At 38.5% G+C, this 17,079-nt stretch overlaps 2 protein-coding genes across 7 annotated transcripts in view; one reads left to right on the plus strand and one right to left on the minus strand.

Annotated features, from left to right (window-relative positions):
• The window catches only part of GDF9 (growth differentiation factor 9), a 3,223-nt gene extending 2,470 nt beyond the window's left edge, over positions 1-753 (minus strand). The window contains exon 1 of the mRNA XM_085312646.1: positions 324-753. Within this exon, the coding sequence (XP_085168772.1) occupies positions 324-753 (430 nt within the window). The remainder of the gene's footprint in view (positions 1-323) is intronic.
• Positions 754-7,993: 7,240 nt separating this feature from the next.
• The window catches only part of SHROOM1 (shroom family member 1), a 42,578-nt gene continuing 33,492 nt past the window's right edge, over positions 7,994-17,079 (plus strand). For 4 of the 6 annotated variants that reach the window (XM_085312747.1, XM_085312746.1, XM_085312744.1 and 1 more), the window contains exons 1-2: positions 7,994-8,149; positions 9,326-9,484. The gene's annotated coding sequence lies outside the window, so the exon portion shown is untranslated. Of the gene's footprint in view, positions 8,150-8,264; positions 8,305-9,325; positions 9,485-17,079 lie in introns of those variants that run through there. The other 2 variants (XM_085312745.1, XM_085312748.1) reach the window with 2 other exon arrangements.

Below are 17,079 nucleotides of genomic sequence, written 5' to 3' on the forward strand. Positions count from 1 at the left end.
TATTCCTCTTTTCTTGCTTTACTTAAAACTGATTGCAGAATTCTTTTTGTCTCATAATAAAATGAGTTAGGCTGAAACATCAATATGATCTTAACCATAGTACCATTTCTGTATGGATTCCCAAACTGCAGAGAACCCTACAGTTAATACTATTCAAGGAAAAGCAGGTTATGGAAAAGTTATACAGTTTAAGAAAAGAGCCATTAAAGTTAGCATAGTTAAAACTCTAAAGAAGTAAGATATTTTCCTATTACACTGCAAGCATGGAACACACAGAAAAACTCCCCAGTTAAACATTCCAACTCAGGTCACTCCACACCTACCTTTCATTATGCCCCTGGGGTGGTGCTTGCATTCAGAACATGGAGTGAAAAGTCGAACAGTGTTATAAAGGTGACTTTTGTTGGCCTTTGGGATTCCCTCTTTGGTAGCAGACATCTTATATAGCCTCTTCATGTACCTAAGGGCTCTGGAGTCTGGCTGTAGCCTTGGAGTCTCACCTTCCCAGTTCTGGCGTTCCTGGTCAGACAACACCTTGAGAAGGGGAGGCAGGAGGGCATATCCATGTCTCACACTTTTTGGAAGCCGCAACAATGGATTTAGCTTACTGGTGTTGTCCTCAGGAGCTACCAGTAACCCAGAAGTCTTGTCAGACACTACACGATCCCTGGAGTGAGGGGAACACTGGATGCTAGAAGAAAGCCAGTGAATACAGCAGTAGAAACAAACACAAATTCTCCAAGGACTCTCCATACTCTTTAGGACTGCAGCAAAAAAAACACTTCCCCTAAAATAGTCAAGAAAAAAGAACATCCAAGCCTGATCCCTTATATATGTTGCAGCTGTGGAGTGGGAGGGAGGTTTCTTTCTAATTAGAAAACAAAGACGAAGATCTACAGCTGGCTAGTGAACCTACATGCTTGTTTGCATTCAGGCTRGAGACTTTGCACATGAAAGCATTTTGTAAACAAAATTCTTGTTCTCTGGATTTTCCTTTTTAAAGTGGTAAATCACAAAAAAGAGTGTTTGTCTAACAGCCTCCAGAGGGAGCTAAAGAGACAAAAAAATAATTTGCTATTCTGACTAAATTCATGTTCATCTGCAGAAATTTTRTTACTCACTTAATATTAACCATTAAGAAGATCTCAGCAATAACATTAAATAATCTAATGAAAAAAGAATGAAACTGATTTTCGTTTGATGTTAAAATGTTTCTCACATTTCACTTTTCTGTAGAAGTAATATCCAGAAGTAATTGTAACTATAGTACCCTCAGATTCCTTTTCACTTCTTATGCAGCACACATTTACTTCCAGTCTGAGGTGAAGCATCCAAAAATGCCCAGTGCTGTTCAATCACTACYAGCTATCTGTGGAATGTGCTCTAAAAGATCTCCCGTGGAGTAATATTGATTACATCATGAACACTCAGAAACTCTTACTACTGGACATAAATAAAGGGATGATTTTTCATTTTATTTAATTAGGAAAATACATGCGAAAACTTACTTTCTTGTCAGTTATTTTTAATTAGAGCTATGCTATCAATAATGGAGTGAAATGTCACCCATAATCTACCTTTCACATCTCAGGGCTTCAAAGTAAGGAGTACTTGCTCAGAGAATGTTTAATTAACTTACAAAAATGTCAGCCTGGCATTCTTTCATTTGGAAGAGAAGGTTAAGTCAGATAAAAATCTATTATGTGAAATGATACAACCTTTTTCATTAGATTTCTTAAAGTTGATTTGGTTATCATAAGAAAGGAATACTTCACTTCTAAGGTCAGCTCTGCTTAAACTGTTGGGGGTAAGGTGATATCTGTTTTCATTCATTTTAAAAATTTGTCCTTCAGTCAAGCATGCTTGCTCCAAACAAGTCCATCTGTTTCTCCCCTGTGGGTCTGAATTAGTCCCACTWTACATTAGTTTCAGACAAACATAACTACATGACAAACGTAACTACACTTACTGCTGTTCCATGGCAATTTARGCTGCCCTCTGACACTACCCTTGTCCACAAACCAAATGTGTATTCCTTCTCTCTCATTGCATTGACTTTTAATCTTATCAGATCTTGTGGAGAGTCCATTCAGGGAGCTAAAGTGACGGGAAAATAATCCAATAAAAAATGAATATTTGCTTTACCTCGTTAAAACCACTGGACAGTCGGAGAGTAATTATGCCTATCTTGAATAATGTCTGGCTTAACAAGACATGAGTGGTACTTCTGGATGCTAAAGTCATAGTAAATCTTTAAGTATTATTCTGTATGGTAGTGCCAGAATAACCTTACATATTTTTATATATACACAGCATTGATTAGAGGATTCTTAATCATTTAATTTTTGAAAATTATACCTAAGTAGACTGAAAAATCCATGGAACAGGTGAAAAGAGATCTAGCACAGTCACAGCAATATGTATGTGCAAAACTGAAGTCTGCAGCGACAGGGAAGAGAATGAGAGAGAAAAAAGAGAGCCCTCTGAGCCCTGCTCACTGCCAAAGCCATCTTATCCAAACCATGACTTTTTGTTAGACTTCAGGTTTCTCAGTATTTGAACACATTTCTTGAAAAGTTATGAATTGCATAACTATATTCAAGTGGAGATTCTGACTCAAACAATGAGTACTTATGTAGGTAGTTGCTTATTTGCAGAAGCATTGGCTATGTTAAAGATTTTTGTTTATTAAAACAGTGTCCAAGCAGATTAGTCTGATAATATCTCTTTAAGATCCATACATTTATTAGATTGTTTGATTTTCTAATGTTTTATTTATTTTCAAATTTATTCTATATATTATTAATTATAAGATTGTTGCAGCAGAAACTATGTTTTCCTTTTTTTTGGCGGGGGGGAACATTGAKTGGATACCTGTTTCAAACTGCCACAATTAAAAATAATTTTTGAATTTCTATAAAACTGAGGTGAAGAAAGTGTGGCTTTGCTCTGCAGTTAGGTAATGACGTTTGTTTGTTTCCACAAAGCAGCAAAAGCATTAATCACAGGTATGGCTGTTATGCCCTGATAAACAAAGAGTTTTCATTTTGGCTCACTGAGTTGATTCAGTGGACTTTGAAACACAAGAAGTATCAGGTGCTCTCTGCAGGGTCCATTAATAATGTTGCAGAAACAGTTAACTGCACATGCACAGTAACAGATGAGTTGTGTGTCTACTATACAGATGTGAACTGCAAAAATTTCTAAATAAATGTGTGCTTAAAAAGGAGAAATGTTTCCTGTTACTTGTAACATCTCCTTGGTACCATAAACCAGAAYGATCAAACAAAATAGTTTAAAGAAGTGATGTGTATAAACATGTTATTGTTCAACAAGACATAGTCAGAGCTAATAATCTAGGTACTACTGATTTTAGTAATGTAGTATAAAGCAAAGAATTTTTTCTTTATCAACGGTGATAATAGCCTATGCTCAGCTCAGACCCTTTTTATTTCTTTGATATTAACATTAGCAATACCTTAAACTGATGGCAGTCAGATGACTGGGCCCTGTCTGTCATTCTGTTCCTAACTGCCTTCTCTTACCAGATTATTGTGTGAGTCTTCACAGTGTATAGAATGTGGAGCCTGCCATTTGAGTTGTTGTTCACATGCACGTTCGAATGAGATTTTTCCAAGTCTTTAATTTCATAGTTGTCCCAGGGAAGGTGCATTTTCTGAGCTGAAACATCAGCCTTCATAAAGAATTTGGAAAAGAATGAAACCTAATAATTACATAGAAAAAAGCTGTGGAAGTTATTGATAAGTTTATGAATTCCCCTTTTTCTTGCAGATTATCTGTCCTACTACTATGATGMTTTACATATATCATTTATTTTCTTTATATTTCAATTTCCTGTCAGTTTATTACCATTATTTATAGCACCTAGAAGTGTCCCTAATGGAACATGAGACCATTTTCCTGAGTGCTGCACAAACACAGAATAAACTACCCAGAGTGTTTGTAAAATAAATACAAGATGAGAGAAAGGGCTTATTATATCAGCGATCAATAATCATATTGTTCTTGTGAGCATCATGGAAGAGCAGAGTTTTCAGGATTTAAAGAAGATTATAACAAAGCATTGCTGTTGTTTGCATCAGGGACAGCATGAAGATGTTGTTTGAAAATTTAAGGAGAGAGCAGTGGAAGCTGACCCCAYGAGTGGGATTTGGCAGAGTATACTGCTATTTCTCTTACCTTACAGAGGTGAATATATTAAACATTATGAATCATTCAGGCACTAAGATAATGATAGGTTTGTAAGGACCTGAAACATATATAGGAAACTAGACACAAAGTCAAGATTGTAACTATGTGTCAAGTATTGTTTGCTGTCTACAGGACGTTACTATAACAAATGGGTAAGAAGCCAGCAGCAGTAACAGTGCACTTTAGAGAGTTGACGGAACATTGTTTTTGTCATTATAATCAAGGTTTAAAACCTAAAATAATGCARTATTTGAGAGTTGTAATTTTCTCAGTTCCTCAGGCAACGGAACAATCTGCGTGAGAAGGATATGGCCAAGAGGGGCTGTTTCCTTGTTCACATGCCCACCAAAGTCCTCAGAGCATCAGGATCAGGTAAGATCATTTCCCGTTGGTTGGCTCTATTGAGGAGGGTGGGAAGGGGAAGGAGATGAGCTTTGTGCTGTACAAGGATTAGGTCTGCTACCTCCAGAAGGAAGGACTCTGATATAGGGCCTKAACCTCCAAGGCTGCCAGCAGGTAACCCCAGCACCAGGGAAGAAAGGAGAGAGCTAATGGATGAGTACTTGGACAGCTATGGCTAGTTTATCAACACCAGTCACACATGCTGTGGGGATGTCAAGAATAAGGACAGCAARGAGGTTTTGGGGGAGAAATATTCCTCCTCCAGGATGTCTCTTGCTTTCTGTTTCTGTGAGGACAACTGGACTCCAAACCGTGCCCTGTGCAGTGGCAGGAGGCTGGGGCAAGACAGTTCTCACCCCYTTGGCACCTGTGGCCTCTCTCTATCTTAGCTGAAAAAGACTGCCCTCTACCATATTCTTATCCAGCTTGGGGACCAGACATGTGTTACGGATTGTCTCATAATGATACTATGTTTTATTCTCTTGCCAGAGGCACAACAGTGAGTGAAACAATAAATAAATAAAATATATATTTTTTTAACTTTGTCTCTGACTGCTTGACTAAGATATCCATGTATAAAATACTGGATTTCCATTTTAGAAAAAAATGTTATAATGATTCCTAAAATTAATGCATATCATAGCTACACTACTATGTTGTTCACAACAGGTATTTCTCCTCTATTGCTAAAAGATAGCAAAAAAAGCTAGCAACTAGCTATAAATAATATAACAGTTTCTTTTAGTTCTTCTACATAGAGTTTCTAGATATATGAAAATAAATTCTAGATTTATGAGRTATCCTTTTACTAAATTTTTCATGTTTGAGTATCTCGTGCATTCTATATTAGACAAGGATATTCTAACCAAAGTAAAATCTCCTCTCTGGTTTGTTGTACCATTTAGATGTCTGTAAAGAGCTACAAAATATTAACAGATACATGAAACAGCTCRGTGTGTGTATTGATTTCACTTACTATCTTTTACTTCAGCTTCTCAGAGAGCACACAGGAAGCTAGCACTAAGCTGGAATCATCATTCAGAGTGCCATGATTTCAGAATTCGTATTGCCGTTCCTTTGGACATATTACTTTCCTGTCATCTTACATGGCATTGCTCTAAACTGACTGTGTAATAACATTGAAGAGAAATGACCTTGTGAACCTTTATATAACTAGTTTTAATAAATGTTCTTGACAGGGTAACCATTTTTTTGGTTCATTTAGTAGATGAGTTTAATGGCTTAATAGGTGGCAGCGTGAGAAAAGTTTTACTTCCTCCTGTTGTGAAAACAAATGGTTGGTGAAGATTTTCTTTGCAGTTAAACTACTGGTGGCCTTTTACGTATTAGCGTGGTCTCTTTGTCAAACCTCTTCAGTTTTACAACAGTGAAGGTACATTATTCTGAAGTGCTTTCTTAGAGCTCTTTTGTATCAAGAGTTTAATTTGCAACTCGTTTACACMTTACTTTTCATCATCTGTGATGACTGGGGAAGAATGTAGTTATTCAGTGTTAAAGTATGTCACTCAGAATTTTAGCCTGCTAAGCAAATATTGTATGGAATCTAGTAGGTTTCTCCTTGTTGTAATATGAAACTCTTTAAAAGAAAATGAGAGCTCATTCTCTGAAAAGAAATAAGGGCAGCTGCAGAAAACAGCAGGAAGCAGCGCAAGGTTCCTGGAGGGACCCTATGTTAGAGGGATACTTCCATTTACATTTTTTATAGGCTGCATGGCTCCTATTATTAGCTAATATTCTTAGCTATTATTAATAGCTAATATTATTAGCTAATATTCTCTATATTAGCAAAAATACAAAATTTAAGCATGCAGTATGCACTACCTGCAAAGAGTGAAAACCATCATAKGGACTCATTTTACACAGGCCTTTGAAAGGCCATTGTATGTATAAGCTTTTGATCAGCACAACCGATAAGCTAAGCTGAGAAGTTTTGTGCATACTTGCAAACATGACTGGCCATATGGTACCTGAACAAGATATTCTTTTAATATATTAGAATTTTTATTAAAATAAAACTTCTGAAGTTAATCAACTGACTTATCATTAGCTTGCACATGTTAGCTCTGTTRTGGGGAGATGCTACACACGTATCCACAAAATGTGACTTTAAGGTCAAGTTTCACAATACATTCAATCCAATCCAGCCTAGGACTATTTCTAGCATGTATGCTTTTTTGCTTCCTCCTCTTTGCCTTTGGCCATATGCTCTTGCCTGTTTCCTTGCACTAATGGAATAGTTTTCACCTGCTCTGTGAGCTGTACTGACTCATTCCCAGCTGCCTACTCAATATAAAGTTGTGGGGCTACCAAATATGTCCCTTTTATTAAAGAAAGAGAGGGTGTGAGTCAATAACTCTGCTGCTTTTAACAGCATCTCATGGTTAGCTCAGCTTAGGCATAATGTGTGATCATACAATATGACAGTTGGATGCATATTAGATACCATAGTTCTCTAGAAAAACTTAGTGAAAAGCTGAATCTTTATCTAATGAGTAGAGTGAGTAGTATTAAGCCTTTTTTCTCCCCCCCCTCCCTTGTTAAATGTGCAGATAGTTTTGCAAGAGTTATCCCTCTTCCTCCTTTTCAGAGGGAAGGAATAAAATGGAAAAGCTTGGAAAAAGTGCTAAAAAACTAGAAAAATGGTGTCTTTCACTGGACATAACTCTTCTTGCCTTGCTGTTCTTGTGTAGCAAGTTGAGAACTTCATAAGTTTGTTAGGCTTGTTATTATCTTTCTTCTTTCTTGTATTTCCTATCTAGCAAATTCTCATTTGCAGGCTGATGAGGAAAATAAGCYCTGAAGAATAAAAACCTGGGAAAATGGGGAGTGAGCTGCTCACCTGAAACAGCAGACAGGGTGGATAAACTGCAGCATACCACAACTGATTTTTTTTCCCTCCAGAAGCGCATGTATAATAATAGTTTTGGCTGTTCTTTCATCAGCTCTGCCACAGGATGTGGTCATGACTATAAGGTAAGAATTGGAAAACTTGTTTTGTTTTGCTGTGTTTTTGGTTATTTTGCGTTATCCTGCGTAKGGTTAAGATGCATGTCCTTATGTGACCCTGAGTAAGAAAAAGGTTAAATCGTAACCGGGGCTGCASCTGAGCCCCTGAAGCCTCCCGGCAGAGCCCTGCCAGCGCTCCGCCTCGGGGCCGCAGCACGGCGCGCCCGGCGCGGCAGCCCCCGAGCCGCTGCCGCCCCCGAGCCGCTGCCCGCGGGGCCGAGGCGCGGGCGCTCCGCGGGCCGCTTCTTCCCCCTTCGGCGGCGAGAGCTCCGCGCCGCGCCGCGGAGGCCGGAGTAGCGGGGCTATTAGCCAAACCCCTCCCCGGCGCCTCCCCCAGGGCAGGGCAGGGCAGAGCCGAGCCGCGCCGCGCCGGCCTCCTCGGCGGGCCGCGCCAGCTCGCGCGGCCGCGGAGCCCGCGGCAGTTGCGCCGCCGGGGAAGATGCGGCGGCCGCGCGGAGCGGCGGCGGCCGCAGGGAGGGCGCGGAGCGGCCGCGGCGCGGAGCTTCAGGTACGCGCTTGGCGGTCGCTGCGGCCCGGGGCGCCGGGCTGGGGCCGCGGACGAGCTGGGCCGCGTGAACTGCGCGGCTCCGCGCTCAGCGCTGCGAGCGTGCGAGCCCGGCTGGAAGTAATTTGCCTTCAGGAGGTGAATAGAGATTTACGGAGGTGATGAATTTAGGAATGTCGGAGGGGGAGGAAGGGGAGATCATCTGAACGCAGCAAAGCAATTTAAAGTTCAATGGGCCTTTAAGATGTTTGAAAAACTTATAAAGAGGCATTTTCAAAAAAACCTTTATTTGAATTACTATGTGAAATTAATGTAGTCTATATAATGCAGCCCTCGTTTCCTGTTTTAGACAGTTGTGTCTGATAAAGTAAGAGTTTTCTTGTGGTGTTTCTTAGATACTTTGCTTTTAATCATTCTTATGGTATTAAAAGAAAGGTATACTGCCGGGTAATGTGCTATTGTCTGCTAACAGGAGAGATTTTAAAAATGATTTTATCTAACGTGATACTGTTCCAGTGGTAAAAAGAATCCTTTCACAGTTTAGAATGTGCTGGAGTTACAGGACAAAAATAATTTTGATGTGTTACAGTGTGGCTTTATATTTATGCTGTCTTCAGTGGTAGTTTTTGAATCCTACTATTCATTTAAATGAGCTACGTAATTATTTTCTTCAAGAATCATAAGGGGTACTAGTTGCCTGGACACTTTTTCTGTTGTACAGAGACTTGTTAATAGGATTCTTCTCTCAGAAATAAGTCTCCTTAGGAGCATTTAATGTCAGGAATGAAGCAGCATCAACTGGAAACTGAATATATTTCAGTGAAGAAATACATTCCAAATAATTTCTAATTTCATCTGTGTGCTTTGCATTTTGCAAAAGATTAATGACTTGGTGTTATTTAAAAAGCAGAAATGTTTCCGAATGGTGTGCACTTAACAGTGAAAGTTTTAAATATTTTCAAGTGAAAACTTGAAAAATAATTTGAGTGTACTCTTAGAAAACAGGTCTATGTTAACCAGAATAGAAGCTTTTGACTTAAAAATGTATTTTCAAGTGGRAAAAAAAAAGATGCACAAAAGATTTCTCACTTATTTACAAATGGTGAGAGAAAATACTGATTTATGAATTTGCCTRTGAGGGTTTTGCGATCTGATACTGTCTCGTTTGGTCTTATTTAGTGTTAAGGTACATGCCCAAGCATGCAGAGGGCTGGATTCCTACTTAGCAGTGCTATTCAATCTGCRAGTGGTCCTGCTGCCTCTCTGTACAGTGGAGGATGAACTGTGAAAACTGAGAACTACATCTGAGCATCCAGGGAAAGCAACCTTGGCAAGCAGGTCAGTGAGCGTTGTGGCACACGCCGCCGAGCTCCTTGGGGTGAGAACTGTCTGGACAGTCATTTCCCTGGGTAAGATGGAGCCCCTGAAGGTACCTGCCCTCCAAGCCAGGCATAGCCCATAAATATACAGTTTTGGCTCAAAGTTAAAGAATGAATGACTCTCTTGACATTGCAAGTGTTTGGTGCTTTTGGTTACAACACGCTTTTCCTTCTTCTGRCTTGGTAAAGTTTCATCTAAGAATTTGCCTTCTGCTTGTTTGCTCTGCTCAGAATTTTGGGGAAACGGACAAAATGAATCCTACGTTTCTAAGAACAAGTTTAATGACAAAAAAAGGTTTTGCCTGCTTTCAAAAGTTCTGACCTTTCTTTGAACAGCTTAATTTCCCACGCTTTCAAAAAGGGAACTAAATTTTGTTTTGCATGAATTTTCATCAGGGATGTGCCTTTAGTTGTTCCTTCTGAAAATTATCCGAAGTCTGGCCAAGTAATAAGCCTTGGGAAAATGCACATGCTTTGATTTTTAGTAACTCTGAATGTCTGAAGGTTCTGTCCTTAACATACTGGAATCTCCAAGAACTTCCATTCACAGCRGGTCTAGTTGTGTGGCAGTCCCAAAGAATAAACGAATGTGGTTCAGATAACATGCAGGTTCACAGTTATGGGTCCTTCCAGTTGTCTTAGGCCACTTTGGAGCAGGGTATTGGCTCTGACTGGGCCCACTGTGGTGACTTGGTGGGAGGCTGGATGGCACAAAGCAGTGAAAATTAGTTTGTTAAAGAAATGAAGGGTGGGGCAAACACAGAAGCGGAATAGGAGTGCTGTGAATGTTCTTTTAACATGGTTTCACACAAGTATTATTTTAATAGACTGAACTAAAAGAGGAGAGGAGGGGAAAAAACTAATCATAATCAGTTCTGTTTATAATGTTCTCCCAATCATAGTTGTTAAAATCAGGCTTTACTTAAAGTTGCTTGCCATTGAAAATCTGGTTTAGAAATATCATTGATGTCAGGTTTGAGTATACCTCATAAATTTTATTCGATCTTTTATTTAGGTTTTCATCTTTGGTACTGTAATATAAACTTGCCATTTTCCCAGGTGTCTTGCAGAATATTCCAGTGACCTATGTTTCTGCTGCTTATGCCAAGGAAGTGCTGGCTGCCTGGAAGGCAGTCCCAGTGCCTTGCACCGATTACAGTAGCAGTGTGCTTTACGATTAAGGAGTCCTGTGTGCGCTGGCTACCATCCTGCTTCACTTCAGCAGAACATTTTGCTCATTTTTCACTGCACCATTTGCACAGACAAACAAGCAAATGTAAACTTTCTTGAAAATAGGGGTACGTTTGTCTCAAAGGCATGCAAAAGAAATTGCTTTGGATATTTCCTCCTCATTTCTTTGCATCTGATTTAGGCCCAATTCAAAAACCACTGAAATCAATGTAAAGCTGTCATTTACTTCAGTGGGCCTGGAATAACTCCTTAAAGAATCACAGCAATGTTTAATATGGCTATGTAGAAGTATGCATGTTTCAAAGTGAATAAATTTGTTAAATRTTCCAAAAGCAGCCTGACAACATGTTTTCTGGTGACCTGGAAGATTCTTGACTATCAGCAGAGTTGTAACTTTATGGCTTGAAGTTTTATATTATTGACACTGAGTAATTCCAGATACTGAGGTGTGAGAATGAATGTCTGATAGCATGACCTGGAAGTGAATTCAGTTTCACCGTATTGAGAACAACGTTTCTGCTGATTCAGTAGGTTTTGTGTTCTTACTATCATACAATGCAAAGACTAAGTATGGTCCTCTGCACCATTACATGTGGTGTAGGATTTGTATTTTCTGTCCTTTGTATATGCATGGGTGTTCCTAGACCATATGTCTMGGAACAAGAGACTTAGTTTTTCACATGCAAATTAATGGGGTTCCTGTGCTTGCTGTCACAGGCATTATTATATAAATATAAATGCAGCCTTTCTCCCTGTCTGAAAAGGAGTGAGTTTAGGTAAGTATTGGATGCAGGGTAAAATGTGTCCCCCTCTCTCCTCTTGTCTTTATGTTAAATGACCTGCACTGCTAGCTAAGTTCGCCAGGGGATCTAACGAGGCCCTTGTCTGTTCTGTTGGTTCCTAGCTCCCAAAACTTCTTGGTCTCTATTGAAAGAACTAACCTTAGAAGGTAATGAGTAATAGAGGAATGGGTCAAAAGAGKAATACTCTCAAGCTACTCTATAATAATATAAAAAGTGTTTGAAAACATCTWCTATGCAATGTATAAAATGTAGGAAATATGTAAAGTAAACAAATGTAAGTAACGAACTATTTGTAAGCAACTGTAAATTAATAATTAATACGAATTTGTCAATGATAAACTGTGTTAAATCAAAGTTAGGCCAACCTGATCCTTCCCCCTCCCCCAACTCTTTCCAGCTTTTCCCCTTTTAACAGGCATTTTATCTGCCTTTTTCCTGTCTTATCTGTCACCAACCTTCCAGCAGCCCTCAAAGATAACCAGTAACAGTTCTGAGGCTGCTTTAGCCAGGCCTTTAAGTATCCTTGAATGAAGTATATCAGACTCAGACAATCTAAAGACCCATGATTTAGCCAAATCTAAGTTATATTCTCTATTTCAGGGTGAGTGTTTAGTGTGGTATTGGTTATTAATAGTGACCAACTCATTTCAGCACTTTTGAGCAAGGATTTAGGGCTGCTTGGCAAGATAGCTTTCCTTCATCACTGAATCAAGATTTAATACTCTTCTTGTTTTTATTGATTTCATTTTATTTTGTACCTTGCTCTTTTAGATGTGTCCTTTTTGCCCGGACAGCCCCTGTTCTCCTGCTGGCTGCCTTTGCCACRTTTCTTCCTTGTCTTTCTACTAACACCAAACACCAATCTCTTTCTTAAGACAAGTTCAGACTTGCCTGGTTTCCACCTGATATTTGTTGTCATTGTCTTCCTCTTCCAAATCAATGTTTCTTGGTTTTTAATTGTTTTTTTCTTTCCCTTGGTTTATTTCCTTTACTTCTATTTCAAGCTTCCTTGCTAGGATAGTCATAACAGTTTCCCTCCTTGGCCCATCAGTCCTGCCTCAACACTCTGCTTTCATTTCAGCATTCAGTCTTATTATAATAGACTCTTAAAGAGACTCTTAAAAGATCTTGTCTTTTGAATTTGACCTGTTTGTGATCCAGAGAGAGTGGAGATCAGAGCCCAGCTGAGAGCAGTGCTCTGGTTTCGGTTTTGGTATCGGTGGGTGATGCTGYACTTTGACTGGATTCCAGGAACAGCCTTGTAAACTGAGGATTGACTGCATGGTGATAAGATGTTAAATGTCCACTGAATATATCCCAACTTATTATTCAGAGTTTTAAATTTGATCAAAAATTTAAAATATTTAGATTTCACAGAGGCACCAAAAAAGTACCTGACACAAAAACTGTTCTTTATCTGATTTTAAGTCCAAACTCTAAAGCACAAGAGCTATGGTGTCATAAAGATTATCAATATTTTTTTAACATTGCTAAAACCTTGTATTGTCCTGAGCGTGGGAATAAATTCATTTTCTGGATTGTGGACGTTTATGTACCAGGTCCTACATTTATTATACCTTTTCCTAGCTTCAAGAACAGGGAGGAAGTATGATTAGAATTTGAAAATAACAGGTTCTTGCTATGCATCTGTCTAGGAGTATTTATGTATTGGGCTACAAACTGAGCCCGTATCTAAAAATTTTCAGTCCTGCTTTAAAGAAGGTGTTTCTCATTTTTTTTCTGATAATAAATATCAAAAAGGCAATATTTTGTTGCTCTGAAAAGATTTACTAACACATTGTTGCAAATGTTTATTTTAAAATTGTCAACAAACTTTCCAGGAGCTCTAGAACAAATACCTTTGTAGATGTACTGTCTGAGCTGAGTTTTGAGATAATCTTGGAGTCCGTTAAAATTTAAGGGTTTGTGAGCACAGCATCTGTCATACTTTTATGAATTACTGCAAAGCTAATGTCTGGATTTTTACTGTTCTATCTTTGCAACAGTCACACCATGTTCTATATTGCTGAAATYGAATGTTCTGGTATCTAAAATATCACAAGCCATTTTTTACAAGACTTTGTACAAGAATCAGGAATGACTTGGCTTTGTATCAGATATTGCAGAAAACCAAGCGTTAACAATTTAATACTCTTTTTTTTAATATCACTTGGCACCATCAGTGTTGTTCTGAGAAATGACCAGTGCCTCATTTTTCTAAAGTGCTCTGTTTAACAATCTGTGTGCTCAAATCTTTTAAGGAAGCAGTATTTTCACTACCAGCTAGCTCTGATAAGGGAGACTTGTGCAAGCTCTAGAACCTGGGGCATGCTCTGAACCACAGCGATGGACGATGTCGTACCCCAGCTCTGTAAGCTGAAAGTCTTGTCTCTTGAATGCTGATTGAGAGTTTCAAACAGTAACAGCTTGGCTTGTGTTGGGAACTTTTGTTCCACTGAGTCTCATAGCAGTATGCACATACTCCAACTTAGATTTGTGCATTCAGGGGTCCTTCCAGCTCCATATCAGGTGAGTTCATACTTTTATTTTTTTGTCTAATTCAGACAGTGTGATCTTTGTGCTTGTGGCAAACATTCAGTTTGCACCTGCCCATGCCTCCTCCATTTGTTTTTTCATCTCTCCCTCCTGCTGAAGGTCATTCATACAAGAAATTAAGATAATTTAACTGTAAGATCCATGGGGAAAAAAGTACTGCCCTCAAGGTGTCTGCTGCTTTAGCTACCTCCAGTGCTCCTAGAAGACCTCAGTATGAGCTTACTGCCCAAGAAGTATGCTACTTTCAGGTGCATTTTGCAGTCTTTGATAGTTTACATGCTGTTCAGCTATACTGCTGGCAAATCTAGGTGTTTCTTGGATAGTTTTGCATATCCTGGAAATGAAAAATAATTTTGGGTGAAATAAAACTTTTTATTTGGCACAAAAGAAAATTATGCTTTTARGTTTTTTCAGAAAAGCTGAAAAAGTGATTTCAGTATGAATTGAAGCAATTTCTACTCAATTGATTCAGTTGACATAGGAAAATATCTATGATAGGACTGCTAAAAATCTATTCCTACCAGATCTTGGCCTCAAAAGGTTCCTATTGTCTGACAATGCTACTGGAGTGAAATTTCAAGTTCCCAGTCACAATCTCATGAGAATTCCTTGCAAAACTTTGGCTGAAATAAKTTGTTTTAACTGGAGTGTGTTATTTTCTCCGTAAGCAGTATGTTGTTCAGGCAGCTCAGCTACTGTTTCTGCCATATGTTATTTACCAGCGAAGGCTGAGCATTTGCATGCAGCAGACAGATGCAGAACCACAATCAAGCTAGAATGACATGGGTGCGAATGATGCGGTGACGTATCTGTCCCTTCCCTGCCCTTCCATTTGCACCAGCTGTTCGCATTTTCCAAATGGCAGATCTCTCACAGTTGAATGTAGGGGCCATACAGAAATTCTTCTTCCAATGCTTAGAGAAACTATATGCCTTAACATGAATTTAAGTAAGTGACCTGGTTTTTAGAAGTGCTTCTATGGTATTTAAAGGTGTCATAGATGGCATTTTTACAATTTCAGTAGGGTCAGCAGAAGCTTTTCTAGCACAGTGATAGAATAYGAGCTTGCATGTGTAGTCTTAGGGMTCTTGAGTTTRAGGATGTGAATACATAACCTGAACTGACCTTTGAAAATGCTCCCACGAAGCTTGCAGATAGCATGATTATCTTGTGCAGAAAATCTGATCTAGTGAATAGAGCAGGGAACTGGAAAATAGATTTATTCTCTTCCTGCTTTTGCCATTAACTTAATGTATGAATGTGGATAAATTACCATGTAGCCCCAAATCTATTAAATGGCTTTCTTCAGCTCTACGTCTGAGAAATGTTAAGGTCAAAGCAACATTTTTATTTTTTTTAACTTTGAAAGTAATTTTTTCAGGTACTCACTGGAAATATTGCCTAAATTACATAAGAGACTGATAAAACAAGAAGGATTTGATCATATCAGATAAAAAGGAAACACTTTGCAGGTTAGTGAAACTWATTTAGTAGGCTATCAGTCATTAGATGAGATTGTAATAGAATTTTAGGTTACCTATGCAGGAAAATTGCTGCTTTTAATATAAACAATCAGTTTAAAATGCAGTGACCAGTTATAGCTTTTTTTTATATCTAATTGTAGGAATTTCTAGAACAGATGTGGTCTATGCTTCCTGTTTTCCTGCTAAGGTATTGCTGTTTAACTTCTTTACTTAGAACTTTACCAGTTGAACAGCATCTTGAAGCTAGTTCCTGAGTTTCTCCATAGCTAAAACTCTCACAAAAGTTGTAAAATTTCCATTGTATGTAGATTGTGGGATAAGGTCTTTACTAACAAAAAATGTTTTGTAGAAAAGAAAATTTGTGCTTCCTATAATACTATTCTCAATATATTAAGACTCCAAAGAGATGAAAAATGGGGAAAGGATTTCTTATATTTTCTGTTATTCCAATGGCTTCTGAAGCTCAGAGAGACTCCAAGTTTTAAATAATTAACTGTCATTTTCAGCATATCAACAAAATGAATGCTTACCAAAATGTGAAGACACACATGCAGTCAAGAGGTTAATGAGCTGGGTTTGCTTGGGGACCTCTGAAACTCATTTTAGAGTTTCAGTATTAGAATGATATTGCTTTTACTAACAAAAAGGTCTGCTCAAATTGCTTTTCAAGTCAAATTTTCTTCAAAAGGCTTTAGTTTTCAAAAGGCATTCAGAGGCAATAGTGTAGATCCTGATAGTTTTATGTACTTAGCTCCTCTGTAATAAACATAGAAAGAAGTATCTGTTATCAATCACTATCTTAAACTGAACTAGATTTCATACTTGGACCTTCATGTTCTATAACTCTTATCCTGTGTATTTTTTGCCTTTAAAAACAAAACAAACGAAAACCTCCACCTACTGGCAGAGTCTGTGGCTTTCTTAGCTGCATATTTGCTTGTTTATTTGGGAGAGTGGAAAAGCTACCCTATTCTGTATTTGGAACTTAATCATGTAATGCTTCTTTTCTTTATAACATCTAATTGCTACATTATTTATTTAGCCTCCCTGTAATAAAGGCACCATTGTACTTGAGTGTTGTGAGAGAAAGCAGAGAGCCTGCCTGAGCCTTTGCTGTGTAATTGTATCAACATACCACCAGAAGCCTCTTTATTTATTTACTTTTTAAAGCACCCAGAAGCGCATATACCTGATGACAAAAGCAGCTGGCAGCTGGCATTTCTGCTCTTCAGCTGGATCCTTGTCCCAGGGGACCCATAACATCCCTCTTTTTTCACTTCTCTCGCTTTTTGTGGTGCTGAGAAGAGAAACAAATAGATCATGGTTTCCTGGGGATTGTTTGTTTGCATCCTGTACTACTGTTTCTTTTTAATACTTAGTTACAACTGTGATTCCTGAAGACATTTGCTAAAGGCAGTGACAAGTCACATTAAAATTCTAGTTTTTTGCTTTCCAGTTTTACTTTTTCAMAGATAATTGTAACATTCCCAAAATGGTATGTCCTATTTCTTTTTTATGCT

This window comes from Rhea americana, unplaced genomic scaffold, assembly GCF_003343005.1.
Source record: "Rhea americana isolate MKP2758 unplaced genomic scaffold, rheAme1 scaffold_37, whole genome shotgun sequence".
Classification (NCBI taxonomy): domain Eukaryota; kingdom Metazoa; phylum Chordata; class Aves; order Rheiformes; family Rheidae; genus Rhea; species Rhea americana.